Genomic DNA, 15,462 nt, shown 5'->3' on the forward strand with positions numbered 1-15,462 from the left:
TCAGCCTATAAACTTATAAACTAAGTACCTACCTATATAATATATATTACGCTATATTAAATAATAATTATTATAGTAATTGATTTTACTATTAGTAATACGGTAAGCACTATAAATAAGTAATATCATAAAATTAATTTAAATGATTTAAAATTATCATTGTGTACTTATATGAAGTACCTATAATAATATACTTAAAAGTTTCAAATTACAACCAAAAAACTAAAATAATTTTTATTCGTTTAAAAATTAATTTTTACCCAAATTTGAAATGTCTGTAAAAAAATGTGCCTTTATATCTTTAATATTTACAAATAACTATATACCTATTATTAACTTTATGAATTATGAAGAACTTTGTATTAAATTTTCAAGGTTTTTGACCGTGCTAAATATTTTTATCTAAATTTATTGGAAAAACAAAAGAAAATCAAAAATTTAAAATGTCTCAAAAACAGTTAAAATATTTGTAAAATGATAATTTAAACAATGATGAAAATTTCAATTATCTACCTACGGTTATTCGTTTTTAAATTACGACAAAATAAGAAAATCGATATTCTCAAAAACTAGTTTTACATAAAAAATTCCAGTTATTCCTTATTTTTCCACCAATTATTAATAAATGAGAAGAGACATTTTTACTTCTTACCATTTTTATTTTGTTCAAATTAGAATGTGACATAATATATCTATTCTATATTCAATAATACTGATAAAAAATTAAATAACCACGAGATTACTGAACGATGTAGAAAAGATCATAAAATATATATTATATTTTATACATCGTGGACCACAGCACCGTGGTCTTAGACCATGACACCATGGCATTGTCTTTAATTATTCTATGTTATAACCATGGTGGTAACTGGTAAGTTACCTAAATTATTATCGTTCGTTATAATAATATTATGTATCACGGTTTATGTTTTCGGACAGCTTTCGAGTCCGGGGTACTCAAGTAGGTACAGTATGTTCACGCTGGTGTTTGAATGATGACTTCTTATCAAAATAGGTTTTATGCTGTGTAATTTTAATTTATTTAACTTATGATGTATGATAAATGAAATATCATTTTTAATGTGTAGGAGAGAATGGGGAAAAAGTACTTAAACTTTAAAGCATTGATAAACTGGGAATATTTAAGCACTTACTGGTAGGTATATGTTTTTTTTCAAGTTCCACCTCTGCGATTTCTATTAGGTATATTGACTGATTCAATATTAGTGTTTGGTACCAGTTTGAATTTCAAAAGAACTAGTGGGGGGGGGGGATTATTCTGACTATTCCAACAAATATCTCTGCGCTGACTTAAGTTGTCCATCTTTTAATACCTATATAGATAATTTAATATAATTAATATAATAAACCCACCGGTGATCGAACCGTCGATCAGTCATATAAAATATATTTAAATTAGCAGACATATTAATGTAATCCTAATCAATCGATTTCATCGGACAAGGATACAGTTTTTAATTGTTGAGATACATTTTAATGTAAACACCTGTGCGGGCAGATATTTGTCTGGTTGCTACCTTAAGTACCAACTTGGCGGGAAATTCGAGAATTATCTGGTTTTAAGCTTAACAGATGTCACGCACATCTTTAAATTATTATTTTGGGTTTCTCCTAATTATTAGATTTTTATTGTTACTCTCGACATTTTTCTTAATATCCATAGCATAGCCAAGGCGTTTAAACATCCCATGGATATTTCATGTGTATAAATATTTTTAAAACGAAAAAAGCATTTGACCTGTACGTGGTTTAATATTTTACAGATTCAATGCAGATTTGGACGACGCACTACAAGACATCCAAGATTTAGAATCTCCAAATGGCCACAGCAATGACCGGACGGATGACAGTAGCGATAGTGACGCAGCCAGCATGAAGACCACAAAAACAGTTATACTGAATGGTAAGAACGCTGATGACTTAGGTTACGTATCGATGCGCCAAGATTGCGCACACTTGTTGAGCGTGTACGACCAAGTAGAATGTGAATTGCCAGAAGAACTGCCCGAAGAGACAAACAACAACACCATTGGGTTGGATGTCACGGTTAAGACTTCTAGTAAGGGTTGGAAGTCGTTGTCAACAATGTTAAAACGAAAACATAGAGCTGCTCTAACTTTAATACCCGAGATCGAAGCATCCATTATAAAATCTGAATGTTTGGCGTACTTGTCGGAAAAAGAATTGATTGAACGATACGACCGTAATAAATTGGTACACAGGGTAAGACGTCACGATAATTACGGTGATAACGGTGAATGGTGATGGTATATAATTATACGCGTTTGCATGTCTACGCTCAATAAATTAATGCCCTCGGAAAAACATTGATAAATCTCGGTGTACCTAAACCTATTGGTATTTTGTGCTTTAATTACATATTTTTTTTCAAACTTTTTAAAATCATAATCACGATTTAAAATTAAAAAACATACCTAATTGTTTTTATAAATATTATTCACCTAGAGATACTATAGAATAGTATAGATCTTAAATAATATATAGTATTATAGTCAATATCATTGTTCAGAAAAACTTCAAATCAATATTGTAGAATTTTGTTTTTTATTCATTTTAATTTGTCTTTAAGTTAAAATCTAAACAAACTGCCGGAAATTATTAACTAGGTACCTTGTACTTATTATAAGTTAAGTAGGTAAGCATTACTTTATGATTGACTATTTTAATTACAAAATATATAAATAAGTGTCTACATAGGTATATTTATGAATGAGGCAATAAGAAATAATATATTATAATTTGAATATCATGATAAGATAGTAGGTACCTACTACCTATATACATATCCATAAAAAATATTTGATAATCACTCTGCACTTTTCATCAAATAATTTAAATACCTATTAAAAAAATTAACAATACATTAATCAAAAATAATGGTAGTAATATATTTTTACTAACATAGTTTTAATTACAAATTTTAACATTATTTTATTTATTTATTTATTTATTTCGAACATTGCTGTAGATGCTTTTTTCAAATGAACAATCAGTATAGCTATTATAGCTAGGTATCATGAATAGAAACACCACGTGATGTTTAAAAATGTATATACCTACCTACAATCAAGTGATGGGTATATTATTTTTAAAAAAAATTAAAAAACATACAAGAACTTTAACTAATTACAATGTAAAAACAAAATTATTAATAATCAGAATTCTTAAATCCTAAACTAATATTATACCTATGTACCTACACGCACTTTTTTACAGTACCTTAAATTCAAATAATATTGCCAAAAACCTTATTCATAAGCTTTGAAATCAAACACTCAAGTAATACAAATAATATACATCAAAACCAAAACATAACGGTCTAATAACTGATTTCGTCTATCTTTTATCAATATAATAATTCTTGAACGGAAATCGATTAGTCGTAATATAAATTTACTTCAACACGATAAAAAAAATTCTAGTGAAAGGTGTTCAATTATTATATACCTAACCTTTATATTATTTATTTTGTTATTTATTATGCCCCGTTTATAAGGATTATAATTATTTTTAATAATTATAATTAAAAAATACAGTATAAACCTAAGATAATCTAACTACAAGATTTTATTTATATTACTCTGAAAAACATAAACAAATTAATACGTTTTAGTATTTTAGTATTTTATATTTAATAATCAACCCCGATATCCCAAGATTCCATAAAATAAATACATTTTTCATCATGCAAACTACAATAGAAACCTAACCATTTCCAACTAAGGAGTTGATTTTAATTAAGCCTTCGTAATTTATTTACCATGTATACGAGTATCATGACTATGAACAAAATATGTCTTACGTAAAAACAAACAATAAATACTGAAGGTTTTTAATTTATATTGTATTAATCTAGCACGCAACTAACTTGAATAGAACCCTTTGGCTTTTATTGTTGGAATTATTTATATAATGTGTAAGAAAAATAATAACATTATTGGTGATGGTTTGAATAAAACAAAAAATCTCTCATTGCCCGTAGGCATAACACTATAACAGCATTAGTGTTAATGATACATGATATTGTATACAATGATAATATAGTATTATGATAATATTATATTATGAAACCACAAGTGAAATATGTACCTAGGTAGTAGGTACCATAATGTCTCTATTACATGTATACCTAACCTAACCTAACCTAACCTATTACCTACGTAATAATTATTTTACTCATCAAACATAATTAAATTTAAATAGTATTCCATTCATTCAGTTAATCAGTAAAAAAAAATCACTGCCTATCATATTAGTTATATTAAGTTGTTAACATAACAAATCGGTGGCTATTAAAAACATATAAATACAAGTTACAAGTTATATTTATACTTTATTGTGTTTAATTTAATCATATACTATTATATTATGTAACAATATTGTAATATTTTAATTTTCAGCAAATAGAAGAAAAAGTGTGGAAACAAATTAACGGTGCTTCTGAGACCGATTCCCCTTGCTGACCGACTGATGAATTGTTTATTTGGTTATTTAATTGAATTTATATTACTATTATTAGGTATAATTTTCTATATTGTATACAAATTTTTATTTTGTGTTATTGAACCTATTTAAAACGGTGGTATACAAGCAATCCTTCTTAAACTATATGTTAAATGTTATACCTACATATATCCGTTATATTATTATAAAATAAAAATTACATAATATATTATATTTATCATATCTTTCAAACATCATTCCTATTCAAAAAAAAAAAACAGATACAAAAAATTTAAATTGAAAATAATATTTTTACTATTATTTAACATAAAAAACGATATCATGTAATTTATACAATGTACGATTATCGTTAAAATATATTCTCTCTAGGTTATTATAATGTATATCTCTATTATACATATATACATGAATTATTATTTATAAAATATCTATAAATGTTGTTCAAGTTCGAAAAGTTGTGTTCGCAAAAAATATATACAAAAAAGACTAGTAGACTAAATAGTTTTATTCTCGGTTAGACTAAACTTGCGATTTATCATTAATATTTTATCTCGTGTTTATGTATAGTATTATATATATTATTATAAATTTGTTATTTATTTTTGACTGTGATTTTGATGTTAATCAATATGTCTATAATATAGGTATATATATATAATATATATAATATACAATATACATTATACCTATTGTTAGTAAATAGATATTTATAAAAAATAATTTTTAAATGTTCAAAATATTTATAAATAGATAACATGTGGAATGTATAAATTCAATTTATTATAAATATGTAGAACAAATAATAGCTAATCATAAAAATATATTATATTACCTATTATAGTAAATTTATTTTTATTGTAAGTATTATTTAAATGTAGAAATAATATACTACACAAGCACAACTGATTATAGGTGCACACTATAGTTATGTATATAGCCAGGCCTTTCTTTCCCATTAGACACTTTGGGAACGTTCGATTGGGCCTCTTTGCCTGTTTTGATAAAATAGTACTCTGTCCAAGTCGTAGGGTCCCCATTATACCACTGCCCAGGACCTCAAAAAGGTTTAACACGGCCCTGACTGCCCCTGAGTACTGCACATTGGTTCAAAAAAAGACGACATTTGGGGGGGGGGGGACCAAAATTATTTTTTAAGAGCTGTACACATTGTACGTGAGTACTGGGCCGTGATATTTAAATTATGTAAACCAATAAAATATTATGTATATATATTATATAGCCATAGCTGAATAAAAACTGAGTCCAAATTGTTTTCATTTGTAAGAAATATATTTACCATTTTCCAGAGTGCACCACAATAACTATCTATAAGTAATAAACTCTTACAAGTGCACTTGCAAAAATAATGTTTTTCTTTTCATTTTATAAAATAATTCATTAATTATTATAGATTTTAATCATTTATCATTTATCATTTATCATTAATACAATTAAAAATAGTGACAATATATAATTTCTGGTAGGTATAGAATAAAAAGTTTTCTTAAGTTTACATTTTGAAACTAACCTGCAGGTGGAGGTGCTATAAAATTGAATTAAAATGTAAATGTGTAGAACGCCTCCAGTAGCAAATACCTACCCCCAGTATTGCGTCAACACTGTAAATTACCTACTACGTGTTAGCGCATAGACCATATTATTATATTATTACAATAGTATAATCTCTATAATCATTAATCAATGGTACTTGGTAGGTAAACAGCGCACCTACCTACTAATTACTGTAATATTTTAGAATAATGCTTATATAATACGTTAGGTACTATGCTTATGTGTTGTAAAAGTATATTGATAGGTAAATCGTACGTTTCGCATCGTCATTCCATAGCAATTAATTTGTTAATATGGTTTTCTTTTTTTTCGATTTGTTAGTCTTAATGAATGACTATAATATAATGTTTATCTGCGAAACAACACCCATATTGATATTTACGAATTTGCGTATTTAGCAGTTATAAATCGATAATATATAGCTAGGTAGGTAGGTGGTATCTACCTCCTACCTACTAATTTCTTCCTATTGTAGCCTACATATTATTATCATCCATTGATAATATATATATTAGTTAAATGAGAAAAATATAATAATAGGAAATAATATATAACACAGAATGTTGCAATAGGTAAGCAAGCTGTATAATATTATATACCTACTCGTAAGTCATAAGTACCTAATACCTAATAACATAATATATTACAAATACACCTAAAACCTAACTATAGATACTACCTATATAGTCTATATTATACTAATTCCTCTCTTCCTACCTATGTCCTATCCTGTCCAACTACAAAATGTTCATGTAATATTATTATTATTAATATATTCATCATTTATTTTAATTGGTAGGTTAGTAGGTATTACTTATTAATTCGTTCTAGACTCTGGACGTCTGTTTAGTTATGAATCGATTGAATCGATGTAGGCATTTCATTTAAACATTCAAGTTTTTTGTTAAATTACAATTTTAAAAAAGCACACATAGGTGTGGTAAAAATTACATTTTAACTGCTTAAAATATAAAAACAAAAAACTTGATACTCTTATGATGCTTTTAAATTATAGTAGTGAAATAATTAGTTTTTGGGGGGCGGGCTTATACTCAATAGTATAAATAGTATAATAATATATTGTCCAGTGTACATTTATTTATATTACCTACATAACTAGAGGTACATAACTATAGAAGTATCAAACTATCAATAAATTATTATTTATAATATACCTAACTGCATGGATAGAAGATTGGTACCTATTGGCTATTGGTACCTACACAATTAAAAAAAAAAAGTAAGTGGATGTCGCTCTGCTGTACAATAGTAGGTTACTAGTGGGTCAATGTATAATGGATTATATTAAACTTGAATTCAATGATATAATATTATTGTACGAGAAAAACGATTCTGAGCGGAGACTACGGTTTGACAGTCTGGATATTTTATATTGTTATTATTTATTATAGCCTGTAAGTTGAATTAATATTATAATATTATACATTTTTATTAGATAGAAATCTATAGAAATCTTCGTAATTTGTCGGTGGTTTTTCCCGTGGCATTAAATAACTATTGAGAAAATCGAAAATGACCTCCCTATAAAATACCATCTTGATCCAATTTGCTAAAAGATAATATTACTATGTATAATATGTTGAAATCAAAGCACTCCTTCTGGTAGAAATTTTGTATACAGGATAAAAAAAAACACCATTGTAAAACCACTAGCTTTCTCGCTCGGCGCTCCGCTCAGAATCTAAAACTGTAAAAAATCGGTCAAAATAAATTTCTGATACGGTTACCAATAAGTATTGTATATTTGTAATGCTACTCCAGAACTTCCCAGTCACCACCAAATAATAATAGTCATCTAAAATAAGATAATTTTGAATTTAATTTTAAATTTCGGTATAATCTCACATAATATAGGTTATGAATAGGGCCCGAATTTATATGCAATAAAAATTAATAAAATATGCAAATTCATATCATAAATATGTAAAAAAATTGCAAAATGATTTTTTTTACAAATTAATAAACTATATGGTTTTGAGTTAAAATATTACACAATTTAAATATATTATGTACAAAAAAGTTTATTAAAAAAAATGCTAAATAACATTTTTTAATGACATTGTGTGAGTTTAAAAGTGTTATAAATTAATTTATTAAAGTAGGTATTATTAATGTATTACATATTATATAAAATTATTATTTTAAAATTCAGAATAACATTATTTTGATGAAATTGTGTTTAAAAGTATTATACTAGGTATTTATACTAAATTATTATTACGGGACGAGTAGGTACCAGCATGAAGTAATACAAATCGATTTCAGTTTTATTAAATTTTAAAACTATATAAATCTTCAACTGCATGACAGTTCATGTTCTTCGTCACATTCCGTTACCTCGCCGTTGAATACATAGGTACTATTGATTTTTTTAAATTTAGAATTTTATAGACGTGCGACTGTGTGAGGGTAATTATAAATTTACCACTAGACATGACTATTTTAATGAATAAAGATAGAATTATTATTATTATTATTATTATTATTGTAGAATATGCAACATTTATGTAACTATCAAGAAATATGCAATTAGTATGCATTTTCATCAAATATGCAAAGAAAAAAAATTAACCATTTAATTTACACATTACGAAACGTCGACGTAGGTATATAACAAAATTATTCTAGGTGAATCGTAGAAGAATATGCATTTGAATATAAATCCGGACGATGACTATTGAATATCGAGCCGTATAGGTATCTTCATCAGTGGCGTACCAAGCCAGGATTTCTAGGGGAGGGGGGGGGGGGTGCTTAGGAGTTGAAGCACCCTCTGTTCCGCAAATAAAGCTTTTTTTTATTATAAATTACTTAGATATCAGCTATCACGTAGAATTAAACGTACCTATTAACTGTAAACTCTGGCCCATCTGATTACGCCACTGACCACAATATATTTTCTCAACCGTGCAGGTATGCAAAAAGCTCATAGATGGTACGTGGCTGCCATAGACCTATAAACTAAGTTTATAAGTCTATGGTGGCTGCTTTGAAGACAAAATTGTATTTCACATTTTATCAATGAAGATACGCGCGGATTATCTTTCAAGTTTCAAGTACCTACTTAAAGTACATAAAATTTGTACTTTGTAGTTTACCTATATTCAAATAATGAGTAGTAGAGAGCCTATATAAGGGTATATAGGCTCTCTAATGAGCAGGAACCGTCGAACTAGACAACTAAATATTAAATATAAATATCTGTTGATACGATACCTAAGTAGGTGCCTATCTAATATATTTACATGGAAATCGGTACAGTCCGGAGACAAAAAGTCGTACAAATAATCCGGACTCATTTTTTTATCGTCGGACAAAAATTCTAAGAACATAATATTTAAAGTCGGACAAAAAGTCCAAACATTTAAGTTATTCAATTCGTAAAATTAATTAAAATAAATATTTGATTTGATTATTAATAATAATTATTGGTAATAATTTATTACCTATTCCTCACACAGTCATACCTATACAAAATGTATCAAGTCGTATCTACAGATACAATAATTCATTATTATATTCGATTAGGTAGGTACCTACCAATGAGTTACTGCATAATACTTTGTTTTGTATGTTCGCTGAATAATCGGTACCTAATCGACAAAATAGAACTTATGAATTACTATAACCTTCTTAAGGTCAAACATAAAAAAATGTTAATATCTTTATTATTATTACTTTAAACTAGCGATTCATTTTTTTTAATTTTTTTTTTTTACAAACAATTTATTATTCAATCATATATTATAATTTACCAACGATTAATTTGTGTAATGATAAATGCCGATTTGTTCAGTCATTGTTTGAGTTAACATTGACTATTGACACATCGTCTTATTTAAAATTTAAGCTATTGAATACCTACCGTAGACATTTTATTCTGGAATTATGACACTATAAAATGGTACAACTCATAAATTTAGATTAAGAAAAATACATATGATACCTAAAATAGGTATTTAATTAATAGATATTTTGTGTACTAGGTATGCTCTACGCAGAGTAATTCTAATGTACCTACAAAGACCTGACTATAATGGTGAAGACCTGACAAGTGATTTAATTATTATTAGACTTCCTTGGGTTCCTATGCAAATCTGCAATAACTGACATTTTGTGGTCACTGCAGTTATTGCAGATTTGCATAGGAACCCAACGAAGTCTAATAATAATTAAATAACTTGTCAGGTCTTCACCATTATAGTCAGGTCTTTGTAGGTACATGGTACATTAGAATTACTCTGGAACATTAGGAACCCAAGGAAGTCTAATAATAATTAAATCACTTGTCAGTTTGTCACCATTATAGTAGCTAGTAGTAGGGTACTATAGATACTAGGTATGCTACGCCGCCATTTTGCGACTAATAATTTTATATAATATAAAATTTTCATGTCCCAGTGCTAGTGCTTGAACTCCTCCGAAACGGCTCGACCGATTTTGATCAAATTTTCTGTGTATATTAAAAAAAAATAATAATAAATAAATATTATTCTCAAATCCTATAACCCATAGCAACCCATATTATTTTTTTTTAATTCGAATATTTTCTATTTGTATGTGTCATTAAAAATGCCAGCAAGAGGCCGTCGTGACAATTATTGTCGTAGAACAAATACAGACGAGTACATCCACTTGCGTGACGTATTCCATTAAGTCTGGTAAATGTTTATTGCGATTTTCTTTATCATACTTGATAATAATTGTATAATAATTAATAATTAATAAAAAAGATTTGTAATATAACATATACATTATTATTATATAACAAAATATATATATTTATACATTATACATACATAATATACGAATGTATATAATAATAATAATTATTATATATATATATATATATGTTATTCAGTTATTTTTTTTTTTTATTGATCTTAAGCTTCGGCAACTATGGCCATTAGCTATAGTGGGTTGTTTGTGGGTTGTTAGTGTCGGTAGGGGAAGGAACACGTGTGTGTTGGGATTCGCAGAATTTTTGATTGGGCACCCGTAGGTATCTGCCATGCCCGGGTGGGGGATGGCGGCATTTGTTCTCTGGACACCGTGACTTGCACGGAGAAAAATGCCGCCCGGTGGTCGAGGATCGAACTCGGACGGGCTGTGCCGAATCCGTCGCGTTAGACCGCTCGGCCACCTCGTCCCTATTATTCAGTTATTGTAATTTATAATAAACATAAATAATAAGTGGAACATTATTTAGTTTCGGTCAAGCCGTTTCGGAGGAGTTCAATAACAAACACTATGTGACACGACATTTTTAAATATTAGATATAGCCGATAATAGGTACATATCTACTTGATAAGCTGTTGCACATATGTCACATTGTCCGCGATTCCACGTAGTCGGATTGCATACCAGGGTAGCTGAATTGCACTTACTGCTGCGAGTTACATCCAAAAGAACGATCACAATTTTTTTAAAGGGTTGTCATTTTTTAAGGGCAACGAAGTGCACGGGGTCAGCCAGTGTGAATATACATTTCCCCCCCTTTATTTTATCATTGATAATTGATGAGTCGCAAAATGGTGGCATAGCATACCCATTACATGTAGAGCCTTAGTAGTAGTCCAGTGAAATTAGAAGACAATATAGACGATATAGACCCACTTGACTTTTTGTCGGCGGATATAATATCTGAAGAAGACAATACGTATACCTAATGCAGAAAAAAATGAAGAAGAAGAAGAAACGCAAGAAGACGAAAGCGAAGTTGATGATAAATAATAATTAAAATGTGATATTAATTACTTTGTTTCGACGATTAGATAACTAAATGATATAATTGTTGAATACATAAACATGGACTATACTTCGGCCTACGAGAGAGTATTACTGTCGCCCGACGAAAACACGTTCGATTCCGCGCATCGCCACGTATTTGACATAGGTACACTAAATGGCACAAAGTGGGGGAATGCTTACAGTCTGCGTGCGCAAAATTGTAATACTCTCTCGTGGGCCAAACAGGCCTATCGGGAAACCTAAAAAAAAAAAAACACGCCATTCTTATACCTCAATGGTGGTGTGGAAACGAATGCATTCTTATTATCGTTATTATATTATACCTATACATATAAAATATAATATTATCGTAATTTTTTATGGTACCTAAACGTTAAGATTTGTATATACCGCAAGTGCGATTGACTATATAGGTATATATATATAACCATCTTGTAGATAATTTTGTCCTCTACAATTTTTGTTTGAAACTTTAGTTTGTATGACCAGTATAAAGCGAGATATTAACGCAAAACTTTAATAGCTTATATAAGCTATATATAATAGCTTTATAAAGTTTTTAGCGAAAAATTCATATTTCATTAAAAGTGTACATTTCGTTGGCCTTATAACGCAAAAATTATAACTTTTACGTGAAAAGGTCATAAGGCCTTTTTTGTAGATAATATTACTTCCTCTACAATTCGTACGACTAGCGAGATATTAAAAAAAGGCCAATTTCATGAACTTTGACCTCGAATAACTTTTAACGCGTACATGATATAAATGGTGACTTTTTACACGCTGTTTACAACGATGTCATAAAGGTGTGTATCAAAATTCAGCAAGGTGGGAATTTTTCCAAGCTGAAAACCTAACTTGACTGGATTATAGGTATGTATTACTAAATAAATCATTATTTACATCGATAAAATAATTTTATTTTACAAAATATATAGTACACTTAACACATATGATAGTACAAATGAATTTACCAAACGATTCACATAAATCAAAAAATAACCTTAAAGTTAGGTAGTTCATAGGAATATTTTATGCATAGCTAATAATATATTTATTTTAACGAAATAAAAACACTGTACAATCAAGAGTTTAATGTTATTTCTATTTTCTATAAACGGTAAGCATATAAATACAAGTACAATTTATAAGTTATAACTATAAATTATTATAATGTACAATTAATAATTATCAATACCTATTGGCATTACAAGTTTACGGTTTATCTAATACTAAACTTATCTTAGTGAAATTAAAAAAATAACAATGAATATGTGTTTATGCATTTTCTTTATCATTATTAAAATTATATAAAATTATAATTACATTCTGTTGCAAATAGTGGGTTATGTGATGGGTAAAGAAAATATGAATAATAACTTTAATCAGTGTTATTAGACCAATTTTTAATAATATTGGCTATATTAATCGAAGAAAATAATCAATAACTCAATTAGTTAACAAATAAAATAAAATATTTTTATTAATATTTATAAATAGGTATTGCATTGTTAAATTCAAGAACATAAATGGTATTTAAATTAAAATGTTTAAATATTAGTCACTAGATGAAATTAAAAAAAGGTGGGTAAGTGGATGTTGCTCTGCTGTACAGTAGGTTACAAGTGGGTCACTGTAATGGATGGTGTTAAATTTGAATTCAATGATATAATATCATTGTATGAGAAAAACGATTTTGAGCGAAAACGGTCAGTCAGCCTATGATATTACCAAGTATATTTGATGATATTATTGTGAATAAAGTAATTTGTATACAACCTATTTACGTGGAGCTGGAGCCTTGTTTTCAATTTTCAATCCTTAGTTATAAAAGTTGAACATTTTATAAATTTTTAACTACAAAATAATTATTAAATTTTAAATTTGATAAATTTTGTCAAAATTCGAACTTGAATGCTGATATGCTTATAAAAAAAAATTGTAAATAGGTATATTACTAATGTTATATTTTTATAGTTTTATTGTTTTTAATATTATTAAGAACACAGTGTCTGATGTTAACATAATTTTATTAAAGTACTTTCCTTAATTATGTTAAATTTTCACGCTTTTTTACACAACAAATAAAATTTTATTGATATTTATAGAAAAAAAAACTAAAAAAATTGAAAACTGACAATGTCCGTAAACAGCTCAAAAAGAGTCAAATTATTTTCAAAATTTTTAGAAAATTTTAATATAAACATTCAGTGAGAATTTCAAGTATCTACAGTCACACGTTTTTTAATTAGAACAAAATAAGAAATTCGTTACATGAGAAATCGAGTGAATATCAAGCGTTCATAAAAATTTAATTTGACCTTCTTGTTGACATTTTTTTTTTTGATAAAGGTAGACAAACTTATGGATAATAAAATTTACATTTTCAAATATTAGACTTAAAAAGTATAATTTTTATGAATTCGCAACTCAAAATAATTTGCTAATTTTCGTGATTTTTCCGTATTTTGTCAAGATATGAACTTTAAATGCTTATAAATAAAAACTGTGACTAAGAATTTTAAATTTTTTTCATCTGCTTTTGAAACAATAACCTAGGAGCACTCTATTAAATTTTTAAGCTTTTTTAACCAACAAATAAAATTTTATTGATATTTATAGAAAAAAAAACTAAAAAAAAATGAAAACTGAAAATGTCCGTAAACAGCTCAAAATAAGTCAAAATATTTGGAAAATGTTATGGTGTATAGAAAATGCTAATATAAACATTCAGTCAAAACTTCATGTACCTACGGTCATTTGTTTTAGAGTTGCCTCAAAAACCAAAATTGATTTTCTCAAAAACAGATTTTGCGTATAAATTCCCGTTCTTCCTTAATTTTTCTTTTGTTTTTCACGTCGCTTTTGAAAATTACTCGGAAAATTTTACTTTTGACGCTCCAAAGTACCAACTAGATTCACTTTCCTATCAGAAAAGTTACTGTTGAAGAAAATTCAAGCAGTTTTACTGTCCTAAAAAGTGATGACAGACACATAAAAAAAAAAAATAAATAAATAATTTTTAAAAAAAACACATCATTGTAAAATCAATACATTCATCGCTTCGCTCAGAATCTAAAATATTTTGTACAATACTTTAGCGTTAATGAATCATGACCTAGAAAATATAATTGCTAATAGAATGATTAAAATGACATTTGTAAAAGACTTTGTACTTAAGCCAGACATATATGTTCAAAAAATATTTAAATGATTGTTAATTTGTTAAATCCCAATGATTCATGTACATAAGCACTTAAGATTTTAAAGGGGTTCCAGTATAATAAAGATTAATAAAATATTATTAATAAACTAATTGGGAAAAATTAACCAAAAATGGACTACCCGACGGCAGATATAGCTTACCATAATTATATACATTTATCTATATTCTATTAAATTTCTAGTATAAATAAAAATGGCTTTGCACCTGAATGATTTATTCCGGTATCTGGTTTTGGGTGTTCAAACACCAGAATAAAAAAATATAATAACCGTTATTATTCAGGTTAATACTAGTTAATACGAGTGTTTAGAAGTTCAGAAAAAACATAATTTTTAGTTGTTTTTATTAGATATATTTTTTAAATTTTTAACTGTCAAAATAT

General features: G+C 27.5%; 1 protein-coding gene across 2 annotated transcripts in view; it reads left to right on the top strand.

The window, feature by feature from the left end:
• Nucleotides 1–4,722, top strand: part of LOC132943097 (uncharacterized) — a 31,819-nt gene extending 27,097 nt beyond the window's left edge. For both annotated transcript variants that reach the window (XM_061011903.1, XM_061011902.1), the window contains exons 6-7: nt 1,788–2,247; nt 4,446–4,722. In XM_061011903.1, coding sequence (XP_060867886.1) covers nt 1,788–2,247; nt 4,446–4,508 — 523 coding nt within the window. In that variant the 3' untranslated portion in view covers nt 4,509–4,722. The remainder of the gene's footprint in view (nt 1–1,787; nt 2,248–4,445) is intronic.
• The last annotated feature ends 10,740 nt before the right edge of the window (nt 4,723–15,462 follow it).

This window comes from Metopolophium dirhodum, chromosome 4 (assembly GCF_019925205.1).
Source record: "Metopolophium dirhodum isolate CAU chromosome 4, ASM1992520v1, whole genome shotgun sequence".
NCBI classification, from domain to species: Eukaryota; Metazoa; Arthropoda; class Insecta; order Hemiptera; family Aphididae; genus Metopolophium; species Metopolophium dirhodum.